The following is a 22,586-nucleotide window of genomic DNA, read 5'->3' on the forward strand; positions in this document are numbered from 1 at the left end:
TGTCTAGCTTTTGTTGATCATTGCTATGTGTACACATTGTATAATGTTTGAGAGTATGACTGCTGACTCTTTCCGTTCCTTTGTGGGTTCATCATTTTATGTCCATCTTTCAATTTAGGTTCTAGATAATTGGAAACTCTCCAGATAGTTTGACATTGTGAAGTAGGCAAAAGGAAAATCAAAGTAATGTAGAGAATAATATTTGAAATATACCAACAAATGAAAAGCAGTTTTGATTCTTTTAACATAGCTTTTCTTTAAAAATTTTTTATTGATATGTAATATTTGTACGTATTTATGGGGTACATATGATTTTTGCTACATGCATAGAATGTGTAATGATCAAGTCAGGGTATTTAGGATACCCATCACCTTTAACATTTGTCATTTGTTTGTGTTGAGAACATTCAGATCTTCTCTTCTAGTTATTTTGAAATACACAACATATTGTTAACTATGGTCACTTTACTGCGCTATCAAATGCTAGAACTTATTCCTTTTATCTAACTATATGTTCATACCCATTAACCTATCTCTCTTCACCCTCCCACCTCCCACACACACCCTTCCCAGTCTCTGGTAACTATCATTCTATTCTCTACCTTCATGATACTCACTTTTTAAGCTCCCATATATGAGTGAGAATATATGATATTTGTTTCTCTGTGTCCAGCTTTTTTCACTTAACATAGTGATCTCCAATTCCATACATATTGCTGCAAATGACAGGATTTCAGTCTTTTTTATAGTTGAATGGTATTCCATTATGTCTCAATACTATATTTTCTTTATCCATTCATCCGTTGATGGACACTTAGCTTGATTTCATATCTTGATTTCATATCTTTGCCATTGTGCCTAGTGCTGCAATAAACATGAGGGTGCAGGTATCTCTTTGATATACTGATTTCCTTTCCTTTGTATAAATACTCAGTGGTCAGATTACAGCATTATTGTATGGTAATCCTGTTATTTAGGAGCATTATTGTATGGTAATCCTATTATTTATATTTTTGAGAAATCTTTATATTGTTTTCCATAATGGCTGTACTATTTACATTCCTAATAACAGTATATGAAAGTTCCCTTTTCTCCACATCTTTGTCAGCATTTTGTCTTTTTGATAATAGCTATTCTAATTGGCATAAGATGCCAGTAAGATACCTCACTGTGTTCTTGATTTGTATTTCCCTGGTGATTAATGATGTTGAGCACATTTTCATATATCTTGGCCATTTGTTTGTCTTCTTTTGAGAAATGTCTACTCAAATTATTTGTCTACTCTTTAATGTGATTATTTGTTTTGTTGCTATTGTTTGGGTTTCTTGTATTTTTTGGATATTAGTCCATTGTTGGATAAATAGTTTGCAGATATTTTTTCCCATTCAACAGATTGTCTCTTTACTCTGTTAATTGTTCCCTTTTCTATGCGGAAGCGTTTTAGTTTAATATAATCTCACTTACCCATTTTTGTTTTTGTTTCCTGTGCTTTTCAGGTCTTAGCCACAAAATCTTTGCTTATATTAGTGTCCTGGAGCATTTGTCTTGTTTTCTTCTAGTAGTTTTATAGTCTCAGGTCTTATGCTTAAGTCTTTAATCAATGTTGAGTCCATTTTTATATATTGTGGGAGATATAGGTCAGGTTTAATTCTTTTGCAAATGGATGTCCAGTTTTCCTATCATCATTTATTGAAGAGGGTGTCCTTTCCCCATTGCCTGTTCTTGGCACATTTGTGCCAAATCTGTTAGCTGTAAATATATGGATTTACTTCTGGGTTCTCTATTCTATTCCATTGGTGTATATATCTCTTTTTACATTAGTACCATGCCGTTTTGACTACTATAGCCTTGTAGTATATTTTGAAGTCAACGTCCTGCTTTGATCTTTTTGCTCAGGATTGCTTTGGCTATTCAGGCTCTTGTGTGGTTCCATATGAATTTTAGTATTATTTTTCCTATTTTTTGTGAAAAAATGTTAATGGTATTTTGATAGGGATTGCATTGAATCTGTAGATTGCTTTGAGTTGTATCATCGTTTTAACAGTGTAAATTCCTTTATTCTATGAGCATTGTCTCTCTTTCCATTTGTTTGTGTCCTCTTTAATTTCTTTCATCAGTGTTTTGTAGTTTTTCTTATAAAGGTCTTTTACTTCTTTGGTTAAATTTATTCCTAGGTTTGTAATTTTTTTATAGCTATTGTAAATGAGATTGCCTTTTTATTTTTTTTCCAGCAAGTTTATTGTTCAGCTATAGAAACATTAATAAATTTTGTGTGTTGATTTTGTATCCTCCAACTTACTGAATTTATTAATTATATGAGTTTTTTGTGGGGTGTTTAGGTATCTCCAAATGTCAGATCATGTTTTCTGCAAAGAGGGACAATTTGATGTTCTCTTTTCCAATTTGGATGTCCTTTATTTCTTTGCTTGACTGATTGCTCTGGCTAGGACTTCCAGTACTATGTTGAATAGGAATGGTGAAAGTGAGCATCCTAGTCTTGTTCCAATTCTTAGAGGAAAGGCTTTCATCTTTTGTCCATTCAGTATGATGTTAGCAATGGGTTTGTCATATATGGCATTTATTATATGGAGGTATGTTCCCTCTCTGCCTAATTGTTGAGAGTTTTTATTGTGAAGGGATGTTACATTTTATCAAATGCTTTTTCTACATCTGTTGAGATAATTATATAGTTTTTATCTTTCATTCTTTTGATGTGATGTATCATGTTTATTGATTGGCATATGTTAAACAATCCTGGCATTCATGGGGTATATCCCATTGATTATGATGTATTATCTTTTGAATGTGCTGTTGGATTCAGTTCCCTAGTATTTTGTTGAGGATGTTTATGCCTGTGTTCATCTGGGATATTCTTTAATTGTTGTGTCCTTGTTTGGTTTTGGTATTGGGGTAACGCTGGCCTCATAGGATGAGTTAGGAAGAATTTCCTGCTCTTTAGTTTTTTGGAATAGTTTGAGAAGAATTGGTGTTAGTTCTTTTTTACAAGTTTGGAAGAATTCATTAGTAAAGTCATTAGTCCTGGGGCTTTTCTTTATTGGGGGGACTTTCTTGGTAGATTGTATGTGTCCAGTAATTTATCCATTTCCTCTGGGTTTTCAGCTTGTTAATGTATAGTTGTCCATAGTAGTCTCTGATATCTTTTGTATTTCTGTGCTATCAGTTGTAAGGTCTCCCCTTCCATTTCTGATTCTGTTTATTTAGGTCTTTCTTTTTTTTTTTCTTTTCTTGGATAATCCAGCTAGTGGTTTATCAATTTTATCTTTTCAAAAAAAAAACCTAACTTTTTGTTTTGTTGCTCTTTTGTATTATATTTTTAATCTCTGTCTGGCTCAGTTCTGCTCTGATCTTTATTATTTTTTTCCTTCTACTGATTTGGGGTTTGGTTTGTTCTTGCTTTTTTAGTTCCTTCAGGTGCAAAATTAAACTGTTTATTTGACATCTTTCCATTTTTTCGAAGTAGGTGTTTATTGCTATAAACATCCCTCTTAGCATTGCTTTCCACAGGTTTTGATATATTGTTTTTTTAATTTTCACTTATGTTAATACATTTTTTAATTTTTTTCTTAATTTTTTAATTGACCCAGTGGTCATTCAGGAGCATGTTCTTTAAGTCTATGTACTTGTATAGTTTCTGAAATCTCTCTTATTATTGATGTCTAATTTTATCCCATTGTGGTCTGAGAAGATACTCGATATGATTTTGATTTTTAAAAATTTGTTGAGACTTGTTTTTTATAGTAGCATATGATCTATCCTTGAGAATGTTTCTTATGCTGATGGGAAGAATGTTTATTCTGCAGCTGTTGGATAAAATGTTCTGTAAATGTCTTTTAGGCCCGTTTGTTCTAAAGTGCAGTTTAAATCCAATGTTTATTTGTTGATTTTCTGCCTAGATGATCTGTCTAATGCTGGGAGTAGGGTGTTGAAGTCCCCAACTATTACTATATTAGAGTGTACCTTTCCCTTTAGATCTAATAATATTTTCTTTGTATATCTGGGTGCTCCAGTGTTGGGTACATATATATTTTGACATGTTACATACTCTTGCTAAATTGATGCCTTTATATATATATATATATATATATATATATATATATATATATATATATATATACCTACTTTGTCTCTTTTTACTATTTTTGACTTAACATCTGTTTGATCTGATATACATATATTTACTCCTCACTTTTGGTTACCATTTGCAATTTAATATCTTCTATTTTCAGCCTATGTGTGTCTTGCAGGTGAAATATGTTTCTTGTTGGAAGCATATAGTTGGGTCATGTTTTTTAGTACATTCAGCCAGTCTATATCTTCTAAGCGGGCAATTTAATTGGTTTACATTGAAGTTTATTATTGATAGGTGAGGACTTATTCCTGTCATTTTGTTAATTGTTTTCTGTTCATTTTGTGTATCCCTTGTTTTTTTTCTTTCTTTGTTATTGTTTATCCATGTGGTTTAGTAGTTTTCTGTAGTGTTAACATTTGAGTCCTTTCTCTTTCTCATTTGTGTATCTGCTCTACATGTGAGTTTTATACTTTCATGTGCTTTCATGATATATTCTCTTTCAGATACGTAGGACTTCCTTAAGCATTTCTTGCAGGGCTTGTCTAGTGGTGATGAATTCCCTCAGTTTTTGCGTGTTTGGGAAAGACATTATGTATTTCTCCTTCATTTTTGAGGGATAGATTTGTTGGGTATATACAACTGGCTTCTTTTTTTTTTTTTCTTTTGGCACTTTAAATATAGTGTCCCATTCTCTCTTGGCCTGTAGCCTCTCCAATATGCTGCACCACGTGTTCCTGGGATGTAGGACACCTTGTGGGCTAGAGTGCTGGGACCTGGTCTCATTGCTGGATCTAGCCAGTATCACACCACTGCAGTCATCTGGGTGGATGTGGGGAGATTTCAGTGGGCTCCAAGGATGTGGAGATAGAGTATCATTCATCCCCAGAGCAGGATGTAGTCTGGTTGGGTTTGGGCTCTCAATCTGTTACCATACTGCAGCTGCTTTGGTCTTGGTGGCATGTGTGGGATCCAGTGTGAATGCCCATTCTAGAGCAATGCCATTGCACAGACTGCAGCTCGCTTTGTATACTAAAGACTAGTTTCAGGGCCTGTGGAGGCTGAGTGGCTCTCCTATGGCTAGAATCTTCAGAGTTCACAGTGGGAATCTGGACCACTGGGGATATGTTATTTACCCTTTTCCCACATTGGGGGAGCGTCTCTGGGCTCCCAGCTAATCACAGCCAGGCTTGCTGCCTGGATTCCCTCTCCTTCCATGCCTCAGGTGTTTTCTGTAACTTCCCTGCCAAATTCCAGTGTTTTTACATGTGGTGATTATCTACTCTCTTTTTTGGCTTTTTATGGAGGATATGAGTGCCACCTGCCTCCAGTCAGCTGAAGCCTATTCCCCATTTTTCTTGAATAAAATCCTTTTTATTATTGAGCCTTTTTATCTTGTTTTTCTTAGTGAATGACTTTTTTTTTTAATTTTACACTTTCAAATAGTGTGGAATAAGTGACAATATTCAATATTGATATACCTTAATTTTTTTTGATGTATGAAAATACTTTCTTCTGAATATTGTTTGGCTTTATTATTAGAAAATAATATGTTTGTTTTAAAAGGTTATTATGTAGATTGACACAGTCCTCATTCACTGGGAACTAATTTTCTAATGAAAATCCATTTACCCAGACAACCTGGGGAAATGTGTCATCCAATAGCATATTTACAGTATTAGACAGCATCTATGTAGTAAGTTGGTTTAAACAGAATGATGGTTAAATCATTTTTCAATCTTATGCGTATATTTATGCTTTGCTCATAAGAGTAAACTTGGAGTAAATGGTTTTAGAATGTAGTTTTCTTTTTAAAAAATTAAGTACAATTCATCAAAATTCAAGATTACAAAGCTGTTGCCTAGTTATCTTCCTGTGTTAATGTAGTCGTATGCTTCCTAATTTAACAATTTAGTATACGGTGTAATGGTAGTTATACATCACAAAACTTCATGGTGTATTGGAAGATAAAGTTCTAATCTTGGGTAGTAGTTAAGACCACAGTCCTCTGGAGCACTTATCTAGGTTTAAAATCCCAGCTCTGCCATTTACTAATTTGGGCAGCCACTTAAACTTTCTTGGGCTCTGTTTCTTCATCTTTTAATGTAGAGATAATAACAGGTCAAAAAATTATTACGAGGATTAAATTAGTTAATATATGCAAATAACTTAAGACAGTACCTGACACAACGTAGGAGGCGTGTGTCAGCTATCATAATGGTTGCTACCTTAAACCTAATGAGTGAACAAGGGGAATTCACTTTTCTGAGTTTCCCTGTTTTAAAAAACCCAGGAACAAGAAGATTTTATGTGAGTTGGGGTTAGGATTTCATAAGTTATTTTTAAGACTCCTTCCAGTAGAATAGTTTTTAAGGTGCAATTTGCTATGTGGTCTATTTCTATTGTTCACCATTTCGTCACATAATTCTGAATTTCCCAATGAATATTTACTTTATAAGTATTATTTAGATACATCCTGAAATTGACTTAGAGGATAGAGGAATAAAGGAACTGTCATTCAACCTTGCTGAAAGTTAGTTCCTTGAAAATTTAAATATGAGGTTATAATTTAGAATCTTTTCTTTGTTATTTTTGTTTCAGATTGAACCCACAGAATTATCTGAGAACTGTTTCTGGTTAAAAGTCAAAGAAGACAAGTTTGAGAATCCAGATCTCTTTGCCAAATTGGCATTGAATTTTGCTACTCAGATAAAAGGTACATTTTTAAAAATAAAATATAAGTTCCCGATTCAGGTATAATTTAATTTAGTGCTTTGCTAAAAATTTCTAGTAATGGGTATATGTATACTTTTCCCACACTGGACAGGGTGAAACATAAATAGATTGACATTTAACTATATTTTACCTAGTGAATAAAGAAGGAAATTTATTTTACCTTTGAATTTTATTATACATAAATGTTATTATTCTTCTGAAAATACAGGTTTTATTTTTATTGTTAAATATGTGTGTTGCACTGCTCCATTATAAAATAGTCGTTTTTACTGAGAAGCAGGGAAGATGAGTCCGTTGATTCATCATGTAAGAGAAAATAATGTAAGAGAACACTAAAGTCTCAGAATTTTTCATGAAATTGAAATAAGATTGGTCCCATAGTCTTAAATAGTCTTTCCTGTCATGCTTGTATTACTTATCAATTTGGATTCCTAGGAAATGTTATAGTTTTTGCTATAATTAGATATTTTCTATTAATATCAAAATCCAGTACCTTATAAGTATTGTTTACTGATTTGATAATAGAGTGCTTTGTTTACGACTAGATCCTTTATTTATTTGCTTGTGAATTTCACACATGATTTTGTTACTATACAGGTAGCTTCTCAATCTCAGATTGTTATGGTTCATTAATTTTTGGTATTTTATTTCAACATGATTATTTCACTAATTATTGTAGAAGTGATAGTTTAGTTGAGGATATTACTTTTTGTCTGAATGAGTCCTTGCAGTTGAAAAATGGAAATAATCCATACTCTCATGCCCTTGGAATTAGCACCTTTATCATTCATTTGTCTGATTTGTCATATTATGCCTTAGAATATGAGAATATAAATTTTGGAAGATAGAGAGGTGTGAAAATTTGTTTTTTTTTAGATTATGTATACTGGAGATTGTTGTGCTGTATTTGTTGTTCTTTGTAAATTGAAGTTCATATGCACACACAAATCTGGGGTGATTAGACTAGTCTGAAGAATTTTGACATTTAAAAAAAGTTACTACTATTAGGCCTACCTTTCTTTTTTCTCATTTGATATCGCAGACCTCACATTTAAAGAATTTTTCAATGATTCAAGTGATTGCCATTTATTATAATCACTTTTTAAAGTTAAAAAATTGCTTGTAGCAAAGTGTTCATGCTTATAGCAAATTATTCATATAGTAAAATAAGGTAGTTTAACAAATGTAAATCTCCCTTCAATCTCAGACTTACAGCATTTTGCCCAGATAAAATCATTAATTCTAATTTTTCACATTTTCTCCTAGAAATAGTCTATGCCTCTCAACACATATGTGCATTTATCATTTTTTGTTTTTTATTCCTTGCTGTTTTCACCAACTGTGCCTAAAGATTATTCTGTAGGTGCTTGTGTTTATCTACTGTGTTCTTTTTACATACTGCATAGAATTTTGTGTATGGGCCTATCTTAATTTAATTAATCCCATATTAATGGCTATTTAGATTAGTTCTAGTCTTTTGCTTGTTTAAGAAATGCTGTGGTGAACATGACTCCATATATGCTGTTTTTCACAAATTCTACAAGTAAAATTCCTGGATAAAATGCTGTGTACATTTACAAATTTTAAAGATAGTATGAAATTACATTCTGATGAGTTTGTATCAGTTTATAATGTCACAAAGAATATATATGAATATCTGTTTTCCCAAAATATTTGCCCACCTCAGAGGTGAAAATGGTAAATCATTGTTGTTATAATTTTTGCTTTTTGAATATGGAGTGAGATTGAGCACATTTTCTTATATTCACAGGCAATTTTATTTTACTTTCATTTTAAAAAATAATTTTAACTCTTATTTTATATTCAGGGGGTACATGTGCAGGATTGTTACATGGGTATGTTGCATTATTCTGAGGTTTGGGACGCAAATGATCCCATCATCCAGGTAGCAATGAGCATAGTACTTGACCATTCGTTTTTTAATCCTTGCCCTCTTCCCTCCCTCTGTTCTCTATTAGCCCCCAGTGTCTATTGCCATCTTTGTGTCCAAGAATACCCAGTATTTAGCTCCCACTTATAAGTGAGAACATGCAATATTTAATTTTCTGTTCCTGCATTAATTTGCTTAGGATAATGGCCTCCAGCTGCATCCATGTTACTGCAAAGGATATCATTTTTTATTTTTATATTTATTTATTTATTTATTTATTCATTCATTCATTTATTCATTTATTCATTTTGAGACAGAGTTTCGGTCTTGTTGCCCAGGCTGGAGTGCAATGGTGCGATCTTAGCTCACTGCAACCTCTGCCTCCCGAGTTCAAGCAATTCTCCTACTTCAGCTTCCCGAGTATCTGGGATTACAGGCGCCCACCACCCTTAGCTAATTTTTGTATTTTTAGTAGAGACTGGGTTTCACCTTGTTGGCCAGGCTAGTCTCAAACTCCTGGCCTCAGGTAATCCACCCACCTCGACCTCCCAAAGTGCTAGGATTACAGGCGTGACCCACCATGCCCGGCCAGGATATGATTTTTTTAAATTACGGCTGCATAGTATTCCATGGTGTATATGTACCACATTTTCTTTATCCAGTCCACTGTTGATGGGCACCTAGGTTGATTCCTTGTCTTTGCTATTGTAAACAGCGCTGTGATGCACATAAAAGTGCATGTGTCTTTTGGGGGAAATGATTTCTTTTCTTTTGGATTTAAACCTAGTAATGTGATTGCTGAGTAGAATGGTAGTTCTGTTTTAAGTTATTTGAGAACTCTCCGAACTGCTTTCTATAGTGGCTGAACTAATTTACATTCTTACCAACAGTGTATAAGTGTTCTGTTTTCTCCACAGCCTTGCCAGCATCTGTTTGGGTTTTTTTTGGCTTTTTAGTAATAGCCATGCTGATTCGTGTGAGATGGTATCTTGTTGTGGTTTCAATTTTTCATTTCCCTGATGATTAGTGTTATGAGCATTTTTTCATATGTTTGTCAGCCTCCTGTATGTCTTTTTATTTTTATTTTATTTATTTATTTATTTTGTGACAGAGTTTCGCTCTTGTTGCCCAGGCTGGAATGCGATGGTGCAATCTCAGCTCACTGCAATCTCCGCCTCCTGGGTTCAAGTGATTCTCCTCCCTCAGACTCCCCAGTAGCTGGGATTACAGGTGCCTGCCACCATGCCCAGCTAATTTTTGTATTTTTAGTAGAGACGAGGTTTCACCATGTTGGCCAGGCTGGTCTCGAACTCCCGACCTCAGGTGATCCACCTGCCTCAGCCTTCCAAAGTGCTGGGATTACAGGCATGAGCCACCATGCCTGGCCCATATGTCTTCTTTTGAGAAGTGTCTGTTCATGTTCTTTGCCCACTTTTTAATGGGGTTATTTGTTTTTTTGGTTGTTGATTTCTTTAAGTTCCTTATAGATTCTGGGTATTAGACCTTTGTCAGATGCATAGTTTGTGAATATTTTCTTCCACTGTGCAGGTTGTCTGTTTATTCTGTTAATAGTTTATTTCGTTGTGCAGAAGCTCTTTAGTTTAATTAAGTTTGATTCATCAATTTTTGTTACAATTGCTTTTGAGAACTTAGTCATGAGTTATTTCCCAAGGCAGATGTCCAGAATGGTGTTTCCTAGGTTTTCTTATAGGATTTTCATAGTTTGAGGTCTTATATTTAATTCTTTAATCCATTTTGACTTTTTATGTATGGTAAAAGACAGGCTTTCAGTTTTGTTCTTCTGCATATGGCTAGCCAGCTATCACAGCGCCATTTATTGAATAGGTAGTCCTGTCTCCATTGTTTATTTTTGTTTGACTTTGTCAAAATTCAGATGGCTGTAGGTGTGCAGCTTTATTTCTTGGTTCTCTTAGTCTGTTCCATTGGTCTATGTGTCTATTTTTGTACCAGTACCATGCTGTTTTGGTTACGGTAGCCTTGTAATATAGTTTGAAGTCAGGTAATGTGATGCCTCTGGCTTTCTGCTTTTCGCTTAGGATTGCTTTGGCTATTTGGGCTCTTTTCTGATTCTATGTGAATTTTAGAATAGTTTTTTTTCTAAGCCTGTGAAAAATGACATTGGTAGTTTGGTAGGAATAGTATTGAATCTGTAAATTGCTTTGGGCAGTATGACCTTTTTAATGATATTGACTCATCCAATTTATGAGCATGAGATGTTCTTCCATTTGTTTGTGTCATTCATTTTTCTTTTAGTCGTTTTTTGTGGCTCTCCTTGTAGAGATCTTTCACCTTCTTGATTAGATGTGTATGCCTAGGTATTTCATTTTTTTTGCCTATTGTAAATGATATTGTGTTCTTGTTTTGGCTCTCAGCTTGAGAGTTATTAGTATGTAGAAATGATACTAGCTTTTGTACGTTGAGTTTGTATTTTGAAACTTTACTGAAATTTTTTTATGTGTTCCAGGAAGCTTTTGGCAGAGTCTTTAGTGTTTTCTAGGTATAGGATCATATCGTCTGTGAGGAGAGATAGTTTGACATCTTTTCCTATTCGGATATCTTTTATTTCTTTCTCTTGCCTGATTGCTCGTCCAAGGGCTTCCAGTAAGTACTATGTTTAATAGGAACGATGAGAGAGGGCATCCTTGTCTTATTCCAGTTCTCAAGGGGAGTGCTTCCAGCTTTCCTCCATTCAGTATGATGTTGGCTGTGGGCTTGTCATAGATAGCTCTTATTATTTTGAGGTGTACCTAGTTTCTTGTGGATTTTTATCATGAAGGGATGCTGGATCTTATTGATGGCTTTTTCCATGTCTATGGAGATGATCATATGGTTTTTGTTTTTAATTCTGTTTATGTGATGAATCACACTTATTTATAGATGTTGATAAACATTGAATCCCAGAAATAAAGCCTACTTGATCTTGCCAGAGTAACTTTCTGATGTTGTGCTTGATTTGGTTTGCTGGTATTTTGTTGAGAATTTTTGTGTCTATGTTCATTAGAGATAGTGGCCTGTAGTTTTCATGTTCTGTTGTTTCTTTGCCAGGTTTTGCTATCAGGGTGATGCTGGCTTCATAGACTTATGGAGGAGTCCCTACTCTTCAATGTTTTGAAACAGTTTCAGTAGAATTGATACCAGCTCTTCTTTCTATGTCTGGTAGACTTCAGCTGTGAAACTGTCTGTTCTGGGTGTTGTTGTTTGTTTGTTTGTTTGTTTTTGTCATTTTTTTTTAAATTTAAATTACTGATTTAATTGTGGAACTCAATATTTGTCTGTTCCGGGTTTCAGTTTCTTCCCGATTCAATCTTGGGAGGTTGTGTGTTTCCAGGAATTTATCTATCTCCTATATATTTTGTAGTTGGTTTGCACAGAAGTATACATAACAGTCTCTGAGGATCTTTTGTTTTTCTGCAGGATCATTTGTAATGTCACCTTTGTTGTTTCTTATTGTGCTTATTTGGATGGCCTCTTTTTTTCTTTTTTAATCTAGGTAGCGGTCCATTTATCTTGTTTATGCATTCAAAGAATCAACTTTTGGTTTAGTTAATTCTTTGTGTGGATTTTTGGGTATCAATGTCATTCCGTTCTTCTCTGGTTTTATTCATTTCCTATGCTAGCTTTTGCATTGATTTGCTCTTGTTTTTCTGCTTCCTCTAGGTGTGAAGCTAGATCTTTAATTTGAGATTTTTCTAACTTTTTCAGGTAGGCCTATAGTGCTATTAACTTCCCTTTTAATACTGCTTTTGCTGCATCCCCAAGATTTTGGTATGTTGTGTCTCTTTTCATTTATTCCAAAAAAAATTTTATTTTCTGTAAAGGCATAAAATTTCTTTTTCTGTAAACTTCCCCCTCCATTTCTTTGCGTATTTTCTATTGAGCATTTACGCTTTTGATTATGGACTTATTTGAATTGAATGCTACAAGAATCATAGATTTTATAAAATTTTAGAGTTAGTCTGGATCTTAGAAGTTATTAAACACAGACTCTTTGTTTTACCAATGAAGAAACTGAAGTAAGAGACAATGAGGTAAGTGTAAAACCCATTAAAGATAGCGTGGTATAGTAGGAAAAGCCAGAGGAAATAAATTCACACATACTTGCATTCCAGCTGTGATACTTGTAACCTCGGAGACTGAATTTTCTCATACATAAAATGAATAGGCTAATGTTTACCTGGTAGTATTGTGAGAATTAAACAAGGTTATATATTTAAAGCACTCAGCACATTGGTATCCCTTTCATTTAACTTGATGCTCTGTGTGTGTGTGTGTATGTGTGTGTGTGTCTTAGTTATTGATGCTTCAGTACAACTGTTAATTCAGCAAAATTTACTGCTCCCCTTTTCAGCACTTGGTAGAGCTAATCAGTCAGAATTGAAGCAATTCTTACTGCAGCTGCCAAAACCTAATCAAACCAAATCAAAACCAAACAAAATTCATATAAAACCTCTCATGTATGTATTGCTGAGAATGCTTTATTTTCATTCCTCTTAACTTTGATTCTTTGGATTTTCTCTTTCACGCTACTACGACTTCCCTAATTGTGGATATTTAAGTAGAAATCTGGACAGTATCACCTTTCAGTACCATTACTTTTACTGAAATTTACTTCTGAAAGGACATATACAGGATCAATTATGCATCATAGCCTATTTCAGACATGCACACCATAGCTAAAACAAATTTTAATGATACTAAACTGCCATTCTTTTGTAACACACAGTAACTATTGATCCATGTTACTGTAGCTGCTGAAGTTCCTTGTCATTCGCAGTGCCTTGATTCATACTGTGGTCAATAGGTGGCAGGTTTAGTAAGAAATCAGCAGGAGGGTCTGCTTTCATGAAACTTAAACTTCACCGCCCGGGTTTTCTTTTCTCTAGGGCACCTTTTTCCCCCATTTGCTGTTCGTTGCAGCTCACTCAGCTGCATTCTGGAAGGAGCATCATTCCTGTTTTTGCTAATAGCTGTTTCAAAACCTCTTAGACCAGTGTTCTAAAACCTCTGACTATTTTTCACTACTGCAAGAACATAGGAGAGCTCATGCCTCTGTCCTCACTAAGTGTACTGTAAAGCACTACAAGTCTATTTTTCAGGAACTTGTTTAAGAGCTAAATAGGAGCTTTAAAATACACTAGTTCTCATATCTGTAATATTTAAATGTTTAAATATTTCATATGTGAAAGTAGCATAAAATTATACTTCCTATTTAAATTAGTTTTAGAGAAAATTATTTTTAATGTTTTATTTAAAAACAGATTATTTCTGTTTTAGGAAAGAATGGATGTCTTGTTTCATTTAGGTTAAGTTTGTAGAGTATCTATTATGTGCGAGGTTCTATACTAAATGGGAGGGAAAGAAATGAATAAGATCTTGTCCAGGCACCAGGGAACTCACAATCTACTGAGAGAGGTAGGATGATGCCCAGTATACTTAGTCAAGTTGTAGTAAATGTTAGAGTAGATACTTTCTTAAAAGCTACTGGGGTACAAAAACAAATAATTAATTTTGAGTAGGGTCAATGGAGATCCTAGAGGTAGTATAATTAGAGTTGGGACTTGAAATTTTAATAGAATTTCTATAGGGAAAGAAGGAAGGAAAGACGGCATTCTAGCTAGAGAATATCATTAGTAAAATGTTAAAAGAAAAACTTGAGACAAATCAAATTTTACAGAATTCATTTGAGCAAGGAATCATTCATTAATTGGTCAGCATTCAGAACCAGCAGGGTTTCAGTGTGAGCATCAACCTTTCATAGTATGAACATGGGAACAAAGTAGAAAAATCATCTAATTGTCTGTGGATAGTCATTTATCTCATTTGGGCGTGGTGTGATGAGACATTTGCCTTGTCTGGAAATAGGCTCATCCATTGGCTGCCTACAGTTGGCTGAAGTTTCGCTATTTGTGATTGGCTGAAGCTCAGCTGTTTAAAATATACAGTTGGCGTCTCATCTCTGTGTAGGCCTCTGCAGCCATGGATTCAACCAGCCATGGACAGAAAATATTTGAAAAAAATTAAAAATATAATACGCTGAGCGTCGTGACTCATGCCTATAATCTCAGCACTTTGGGAGGCCAAGGTGGGAGGATCATTTGGACTCAGGACTTTGAGACCAGCCTGGGCAACATAGTGAGACCCCATCTCTGCAAAAAGTAAAAAAATTAACTGGGTGTGGTGATACGCACCTGGAGTCCCAGTTACTTGAGAGACTGAAGTGGGAGGGTCACGTGAACCTGGGAAGTTGAGGCTGCAGTGAGCCGTGATCGTGCTCCTGCACTCCAGCCAGGATGGCAGAGTCTCAAAAGAAAGAAATGTAAAAAATACAGTATAACAACTATTTACATAGTATTTACATTAATAGCAGAAACTGCAATTCCTTTTGCATCAACATAATATTTAGGTATTATAACTAATCTAGAGATGATTTAAAGTATATAGGGGGATGTGCATAGCTTCTGTATGAATACTATGCCATTTTATAGCAGGCATTTGAATATTTGCTTTTTTTTTTTTTTTTTGAGATAGAGTTTCGCTCTTGTTGCCCAGGCTGGAGTGCAATGGCGCGATCTCAGCTCACCGCAACCTCCGCCTCACGGGTTCAAGTGATTCTCCTGCCTCAGCCTCCTGAGTAGCTGGGATTACAGGCATGCGCCATCATGCCCGACTAATTTTGTATTTTTAGTAGAGACAGGGTTTCTCCATGTTGGTCAGGCTGGTCTCGAACTCCCGACCTCAGGTGATCCGCCCTCCTCATCCTCCCAAAGTGCTGGGATTACAGGCGTGTGCCACTGCACCCAGCCAAATATTTGTATATTTTGGTATCTGCAAGGGCTCCTGGAACCAATCCTCAGTTGATACTAAGGGATGACTATACTCTTTCTTTAGGTTTCCATTTGTTAAGTTGGAATGTAAAGTTTGGAGACAGTCTCGGGCCAATGATCTGCTGTTCATTTAATTTATTAATAAGGAGGGGTGAAATGCATACTGCCTTGAAGGCACAGGCAGTCAGCCTTGGGTCAGGACTCTGGAATGAAGAGACTTTGTGGCGTAGGTGGCAAGGAAACTTCACGCTGAAGAATTAGGGTTTTATTCTTTAAGCATTCGAGATTTAGTAATTTGGTGATTAGCCCTTGAATAGGCTTTTTGTGGACAGATAGGTGATGGGAATATATGGATAGGTGATGGGAATATATGGATAGGTGATAGATCATTGATTGTGAGTAAATATCAGTAGACTAGGTAAGATATGATGATATCCTGACTAGTATGAATTCTTAATCTGCATCTCTAAGGTCTATTCTAGTTCCCAAATCTTGTACCTTCATGCTTATGACATTTACGTTCTACTCACAAGCCATAATAATGTCATAGTACAAAATATATTTCAAAATACTCTCTGAATTCATGAAATATATATGTTAGAAACAGCTGGAGAATATCCTGTTAGTAGCTTTGAATATGTATCATATATGTAAGTGTTGGAATTTGTATATATGTTCTAGTTTTGTTTATTATTCAATTTGATGATATTTGGGGGCATAGAATCATCAAGGCTAGAATGGTAGTGTCATTCTCCTTTAAAAACTATAGTAATTATAGACAATAATGATATTATATAAGATTTAAAGTAATGATGGTTGATATTAACTAAATTTGAAATAATAATAAAATACGTAGCTTATAACTGCTAATTCTAATTAGAATTTCTAGGGTTCTCTAGAGGCTTCAGGAAGAACAAAGATAGTGTGGGTAGAAGTTGTAAGCAATTTCTTTGCTTTTAATGTTGCTTGGAGGAAATATAAGAAATAAACATAAGAGCTTAATAAAATTTAGCTTCTTTAATAATATATTTCTATAGTGCAATTTAGCTTTAATAATAACAGAAAATTGAGGTGTTATAAATATTTGAAATGCATATAAATGTCATTTTGCAGTGCTTGAAATATTGGACATAGCTTCAACCTTATGGTGTAACTGAGATTGAAGTTGTGTGTAAAGCACTTTTTCTTTAGGATCATATTTTAATGTGTGTTTCTTAGTCTAAGAATCAACTGGCTGCTTCTGAAGATACTCACCCTTGCTTGGTTGCTCAATACAGTCTTCTATATTTAGTGAACTACTGAAAAGACAAAAGAGTGGTAAAGTGTAATTCATCTTTGTCTTCATAATATAGAAATTCTTGCAATTGACTTGAAATTAATGAGATGTCAGTCTCAGAGTGCACAGCCCTTGTAAGATGGTGCTAACGTGTCCAGAGAGAGTTCGTGTCCTAACAAATAATTTGTCATCTTAATGGCACAACATGCATCCTTCTGTAGTATAAGCTTTAATGTATACGGTAACAAACCAGGAAGGCTTAATTCTTTCAGGCAGCAAACTAAAAACCATACTTAACTATCTTAGTGTGTTTGGGCTGCTATCACAAAATACCATAAATTGGGTAGCTTATAAACAACAGAAATTTATTTATCACGCTTCTGGAGACTAAGAATCCAAGATCAAAATACTGGTATATTTGGTGTCTTTTGAGGGCCTACTTTCTGGATTATGGAGGGCAGCTTCTTTCTGTAACTTCACATGGTGGAAGTGGTGAGCTGTCTTTCTGGAGTCTTTGTTTTAAGGGCACTAATACAATCATGAAGGCTCTGCCCTCGTGACATAATCACCTATCATAGGCCCCACCTCCTGATACCATCACCTTGTGTGTAGGTTGGAACATATGAATTTAAGGGGGACATAAACCTTCAGTCCATTGCAATACCTGTACGTAGTTTCTTTTCTTTCCCTCCCTCCCTCCTTCCCTCTCTCCCTCTCTCCCTCCCTCCCTCCCTTCCTTCCTTCCTTCCTTCTTTTCCACTCTGTAACCCAGGCTGGAGTGCACTGGCATGATTACAACTCACTGCAGCCTCGACCTCCCAGGGTCATGTGATCCTCCCACCTCAGCCTCCCTGGTAGCTGGGACTATAAGTGTGCACCACAATACCTGGCTAATTTTTTGTATTTTTTGTAGAAATAGGGTTTCACCAGGAGGCGGAGCTTGCAGTGAGCCAAGATCACGCCGCTGCACTCCAGCCTGGGCGATAGAGCGAGACTCCATCTCAAAGAAAAAAAAAAACAAGAAACAGGATTTCACCATGTTGCCCAGGGTGATCTCAAACTTCTGGGCTCAAGCAATCCACCTGCCTCGGCCTCCCAAAGTGCTAGGAATACAGGTGTAAGCCACTGTGTCCAGCCCATAATTTCATCATTTTAATTATATCTAAAGTTTTTTTGATTTCTAAATATAAATAATTATTTTTGTATATCACTTTACCAAAGCGTTTTTTTTTTCATTATGGACATTTTAAGTGTTTCAACTTATGATGAACACACATTCGTTTCCAGTTGTCATTTTCTAGCATTAATCACCTCCTTTATGTAAAAGAAGGAACAAGGGATGTTTCAGCCAGAGATACATGGTGCTGTTTAATTATAAGTCACCAATTGTAGAGAGAAAGAGAGTATCTTCTGCCTTCTAAGCAAATAGACTTCAAAATAGCCCCGTCTTTACATATTGACAATATGTGGTGATTGTACTACTTCTATTAATATAATACCATCTCTACAACATCTAGTAACAGCAATAATAGTAATAATTATAATTAAAACAATAATAACAAATTTATTAAACATTATATCCCAAGAGCGATGATAATTATTTTAAATTCATATCATACCAACCTCATACCAACCCTAGGTACTTGTATTGTTGTTTTGTCGGTTAAGAAACTGAGACTATGGGAGATTAAGCAATATTTTGTTTACATATCTAGTAAGTGGCAAAATGGTGATTTGAGCCCAAGTTTGTTCTTAATCTTAATCACTTCTGTATGCTGTAACAATGACTTTTAATGGCTTCTATGCCCTTAGTAATTTGTGCATTTTGTTGCACTGTTAACTGATCCCTTTTTCATATGTTTAATCATATAGTTCCACATATATTGTATTATCTTGTGAAATATGTAATCCTATTATCCTGGCACTAAAGATAGTTCTTCAGAGCTCAAACCAAAACTAGGAAGCTGTACGTTATCCATGGAAAGAAATAAGGTTCTTTCTATAACTTAGATTTTTTTAGGCATTTTCTATGTAGAATCTGTCAGTGGTAAAACGTTGCCATGACTTGAAGTCTGTCTTTTCTAATAATGAGTGAAGGAATGTGGTGTTCATGTCATTAGGCATTTGGTAATGATATATTAATATAGTTGAGATGCATAAAGTAATGAAATCAATTTTTCACTTTGACTCTTTTGAAGTTAGCTTCATAACATTACAGACACCTTGTGTTATTTTAATATGACACTTTTAGCTATGAGTTGATGAGACTGCCTTTCCCCATTTCAGTGATTTTTGCTGATAAATATATAGATTAAGCACAATAACAACTGTTCTGTTAATAGCATTTCTAAGTCATATAGCTTCTCATTCATATTTGGAATCATTATTCTAAGTTAATTAGTTTTTTTTTTTTTTTTTTTTAAAACAAAGTGTTGCTCTGTTGCCCAGGCTGGAGTGCAGTGGCATAATCTCGGCTCAGTGCAACCTCTGCCTCCCGGGTTCAAGCAATTCTCCTGCCTCACCCACCCAAGTAGCTGGGATTATAGGTGCACACCACCATGCCCGGCTAATTTTTGTATTTTTAGTAGAGACGGCATTTCGCCATGTTGGCCAGGCTGGTCTCAAATTCCTGACCTCAGGTAATCCACCCACCTTAGCCTCCCAAGGTGCTGGGATTACAGGTGTGAGCCACCGCGCCTGGCCAGTAGATTAGTTTTATATTGGCAAATAGAAATTATTTACATTGAAATCCAGTGGTAAATTGTAACATTGCTGTATAAAACTACAAAGAGGTGTGCTTTGTTCTTACTGGATATTAATGGCAGTTAAACTAGTTCCAGAGTATATCTTGCATGATATAAGAAGAATAAGAGATTTGTCTGATTTAAGAAATTAATTTAGAGAGGTTCAAATCTGGTAGCTTTTCTGAAGCATTCTATACAGGTAATCTTCCATTTAGTCAATTAATCCTTGTTGGTGAGATAAATTTAATGCATTCTTTTCAAACTGTATTTCAGTAATTTGTGTTCATTACTCAGTTTTGCCTAATTTAAGGATAGCCCCATTTATATTATTATTATTATCATTATTACAATAATCACTAATGTTCTTTTTAGAACAATGCTTATCATCTTGTAAAGTAGGTTTGCTGATTGAGCAAGCTAAATTTTGTTATTAGGTGTCCGGCAAACACCTAATGGGAGATGTCCCAGGAAATTCAAAATTATAACAGAAAAGTATCTCGTCTATTTTAATGCATGCTTCTAGGAATACAGCTGCACTTGAAAACAGATTCACATTTTGTGTATGACTATCATGTTGAAAGAACTTTAACTTTTTATTTTATTGTTGTGAATAATATTAATTATTAATTATCAATATTAATATTAATTATGGCTGCATAACCCAATATCCCCAAATTTAGCAATTAATAGAACACTCATTTATTTTCTCACAGATTCAGGAATCTTGGCAGATCTCAGCTCAGTCCTCTGTTTCAAAGTTCCTCACAAGGCTGCATACAAGATGTTGTCAGGGTTGTGGTCCTGTGTGAAGGCTTGACTGGTGAATGATTTGTTCCTAAGCTCATTCATATGATTGGCAGGATTCAGTTCCTCCAGAGTGATTGGACTGAGGGCCTTCATTCTTGGTTGTTTGTTGTCCAGAACCCACCCTTGGTTCCTTGATCATGGACCTCTCAGTAGGGCAGCTCATAAAAGTCCATTTGCTTCATCAGAGTGAAAGCCAAGGAGTGAAGACAAAGAATGAAAGCAAGTCATTCATAAGGAAGTCACAGTCTTTTATAGCCTAATTTCGTCACTAATAGCATGTAACTAGGTTCAACCCTTACACACTGATAGGGGAATTACTCAAGGGCATGACTACCAGGATGCAGGAAACATTTGGGAGTCATTTAAGAAGCTGCATACTCACATGGATATATACAATTTGATTTTAACAAATGTTATGATATCTCTTTCTTTGATGACTTCAACAGAATCCTAATTGGTCTTTCTGCCTTCTCTCCTGTTTTGTGATAATCATGGCATTCCCATGTTTGGAACATTTCACTGACTACCTCTTCAGGAGGAGATTGAAACTCCTTGTCATGTATTTCAAGGTTATTTACCTTTTCACTCCCACTAAAATGTACTTAGACTGAACTTCTTTGTTCCTGGAACAGAGACACTTAAAAGACTTGGAGACTTCTCCCTGAACACAGTTTAATTTAACCAATTCTTCATTTGGCTTGTATTTAGATGACACTTCCATCAGAATGCAGCCTTCACAATTTACTATCGTCTTGACTCATTCACCTCCCTCATTAGACACTGAGCTTGCAGGAAGGAGGAAGCATTTCTGTTTACTATTGTTTTCTCGCATGTACCACAGCTTCTGGCAAATATAAGTATGTAACACACAAATGAGTTACAGTTATATATACTTAGTTTCATTGCACTAAGGCAAGTACAATAAGGTATGAGTACTAACCCATAATTATTTAGTCACATAGTAATGAAACAGGAAATTTTCCCAGACTCCTTCACTGGCGGAAACTGGAATGAGGGCACTGGAGCTAGCCAGCTGTTTTGGCTGGCTGCAATTGCTTGGATCTGCTGCACTCCACACCTTGCAGGAGGGGGAGCACAGCTGAGTTGGTGCAGGAGCCAGGGCGAGTGCTTCTGAGTGTCAGCAGAAGCAAAACTCTGGTGCGGGCCCTGCAGCAGCATCTAGAGGGGAGTACCCACAACCCCCGAAGCCCCAGAAGGAGTGTTACAGGCAAAGCTCTTATAGCCATCTGCGGATGGCTTAAGTGTTTAACAGCTCAGTGGACCCTGTTCCTTTTCACGAGGGCAGAGAGTCAGTATAACAGTCTTCTGTAACCTGAACTCTTGTCTGGAATCCAGGAAAAATCAGTTCACACAATTGAATTTAAGGATAGTAAATGTAGGGGATGTTATTGCCAATGGAAGTGGCTCTTAGCCTGAAGGAAAGCTGGGAAGGGGATGGAGCAGGAAGGTATTTGTCCCCTGAAGTCCAGCTGTTTCCAGCTGGACTCTTTTCTAAAGTCCTGCCAATCAAGCCGTCCCTCTGAAGTCAAGCTGCTTCTCTCCAACGTTCAGCTGCTTCTTCTCATCTCCCTTTCTCTGCTCTCAGCCAGTGGAACCTAGGGTTTTTATGGGTACAGGATGGGGGGCAGGGTGGGTCAGAGTTGGTTTTGGGAAAAGCAACACTCAAGTGGGAAAACGGGGATGAAAAGTTTTCACTGTGGGCCATGGTTCCAGGCTTGAAGGTGGAGCCCTCGCCAGGGACCCTGCCCTTTTCTGCCTAGAGCTTATCTGTCTCCTATCCCTATCAGTAGGAACTCACTATCTTTAGTAATTCATTCAGTGTGTGTGTGTATATATCTATGTATATGTATAGAATATGAACCTGTTTCTTGAAAAATCCTTCTCATTACTCATTAAATACCAGAGATCTATATAATTGAGTCTGGCTGTGGCAGTTTGCTAATGTTAATTTGTACACTTATGTTCCCATGATTTAGTAATTCACTCCATTTGGGTGTTTTTAAAAAATGTATACATCAGGCCAGGTACAGTGGTTCATGCCTGTAATCCCAGCACTTTGGGAGGCCAGGGTGGGTGGATCGCATGAGACCATGAGTTCAAGACCAGCCTGGGCAACATGGTGAAACCCCATCTCTACCAAAAAAAAAAAAAAAAATTGGCCAGGCATGGTGGCATGCAC

The 22,586-nt window shown here is 35.8% G+C and overlaps 1 protein-coding gene across 6 annotated transcripts in view; it reads left to right on the forward strand.

The window, feature by feature from the left end:
- DIAPH2 (diaphanous related formin 2) overlaps positions 1-22,586 on the forward strand; it is a 914,723-nt gene that overhangs the window by 272,216 nt on the left and 619,921 nt on the right. For all 6 annotated transcript variants that reach the window (XM_063703105.1, XM_063703103.1, XM_063703104.1 and 3 more), the window contains one exon: positions 6,689-6,803. In XM_063703105.1, the coding sequence (XP_063559175.1) occupies positions 6,689-6,803 (115 nt within the window). The remainder of the gene's footprint in view (positions 1-6,688; positions 6,804-22,586) is intronic.

Source organism: Gorilla gorilla, chromosome X (genome assembly GCF_029281585.2).
Source record: "Gorilla gorilla gorilla isolate KB3781 chromosome X, NHGRI_mGorGor1-v2.1_pri, whole genome shotgun sequence".
Classification (NCBI taxonomy): Eukaryota; Metazoa; Chordata; class Mammalia; order Primates; family Hominidae; genus Gorilla; species Gorilla gorilla.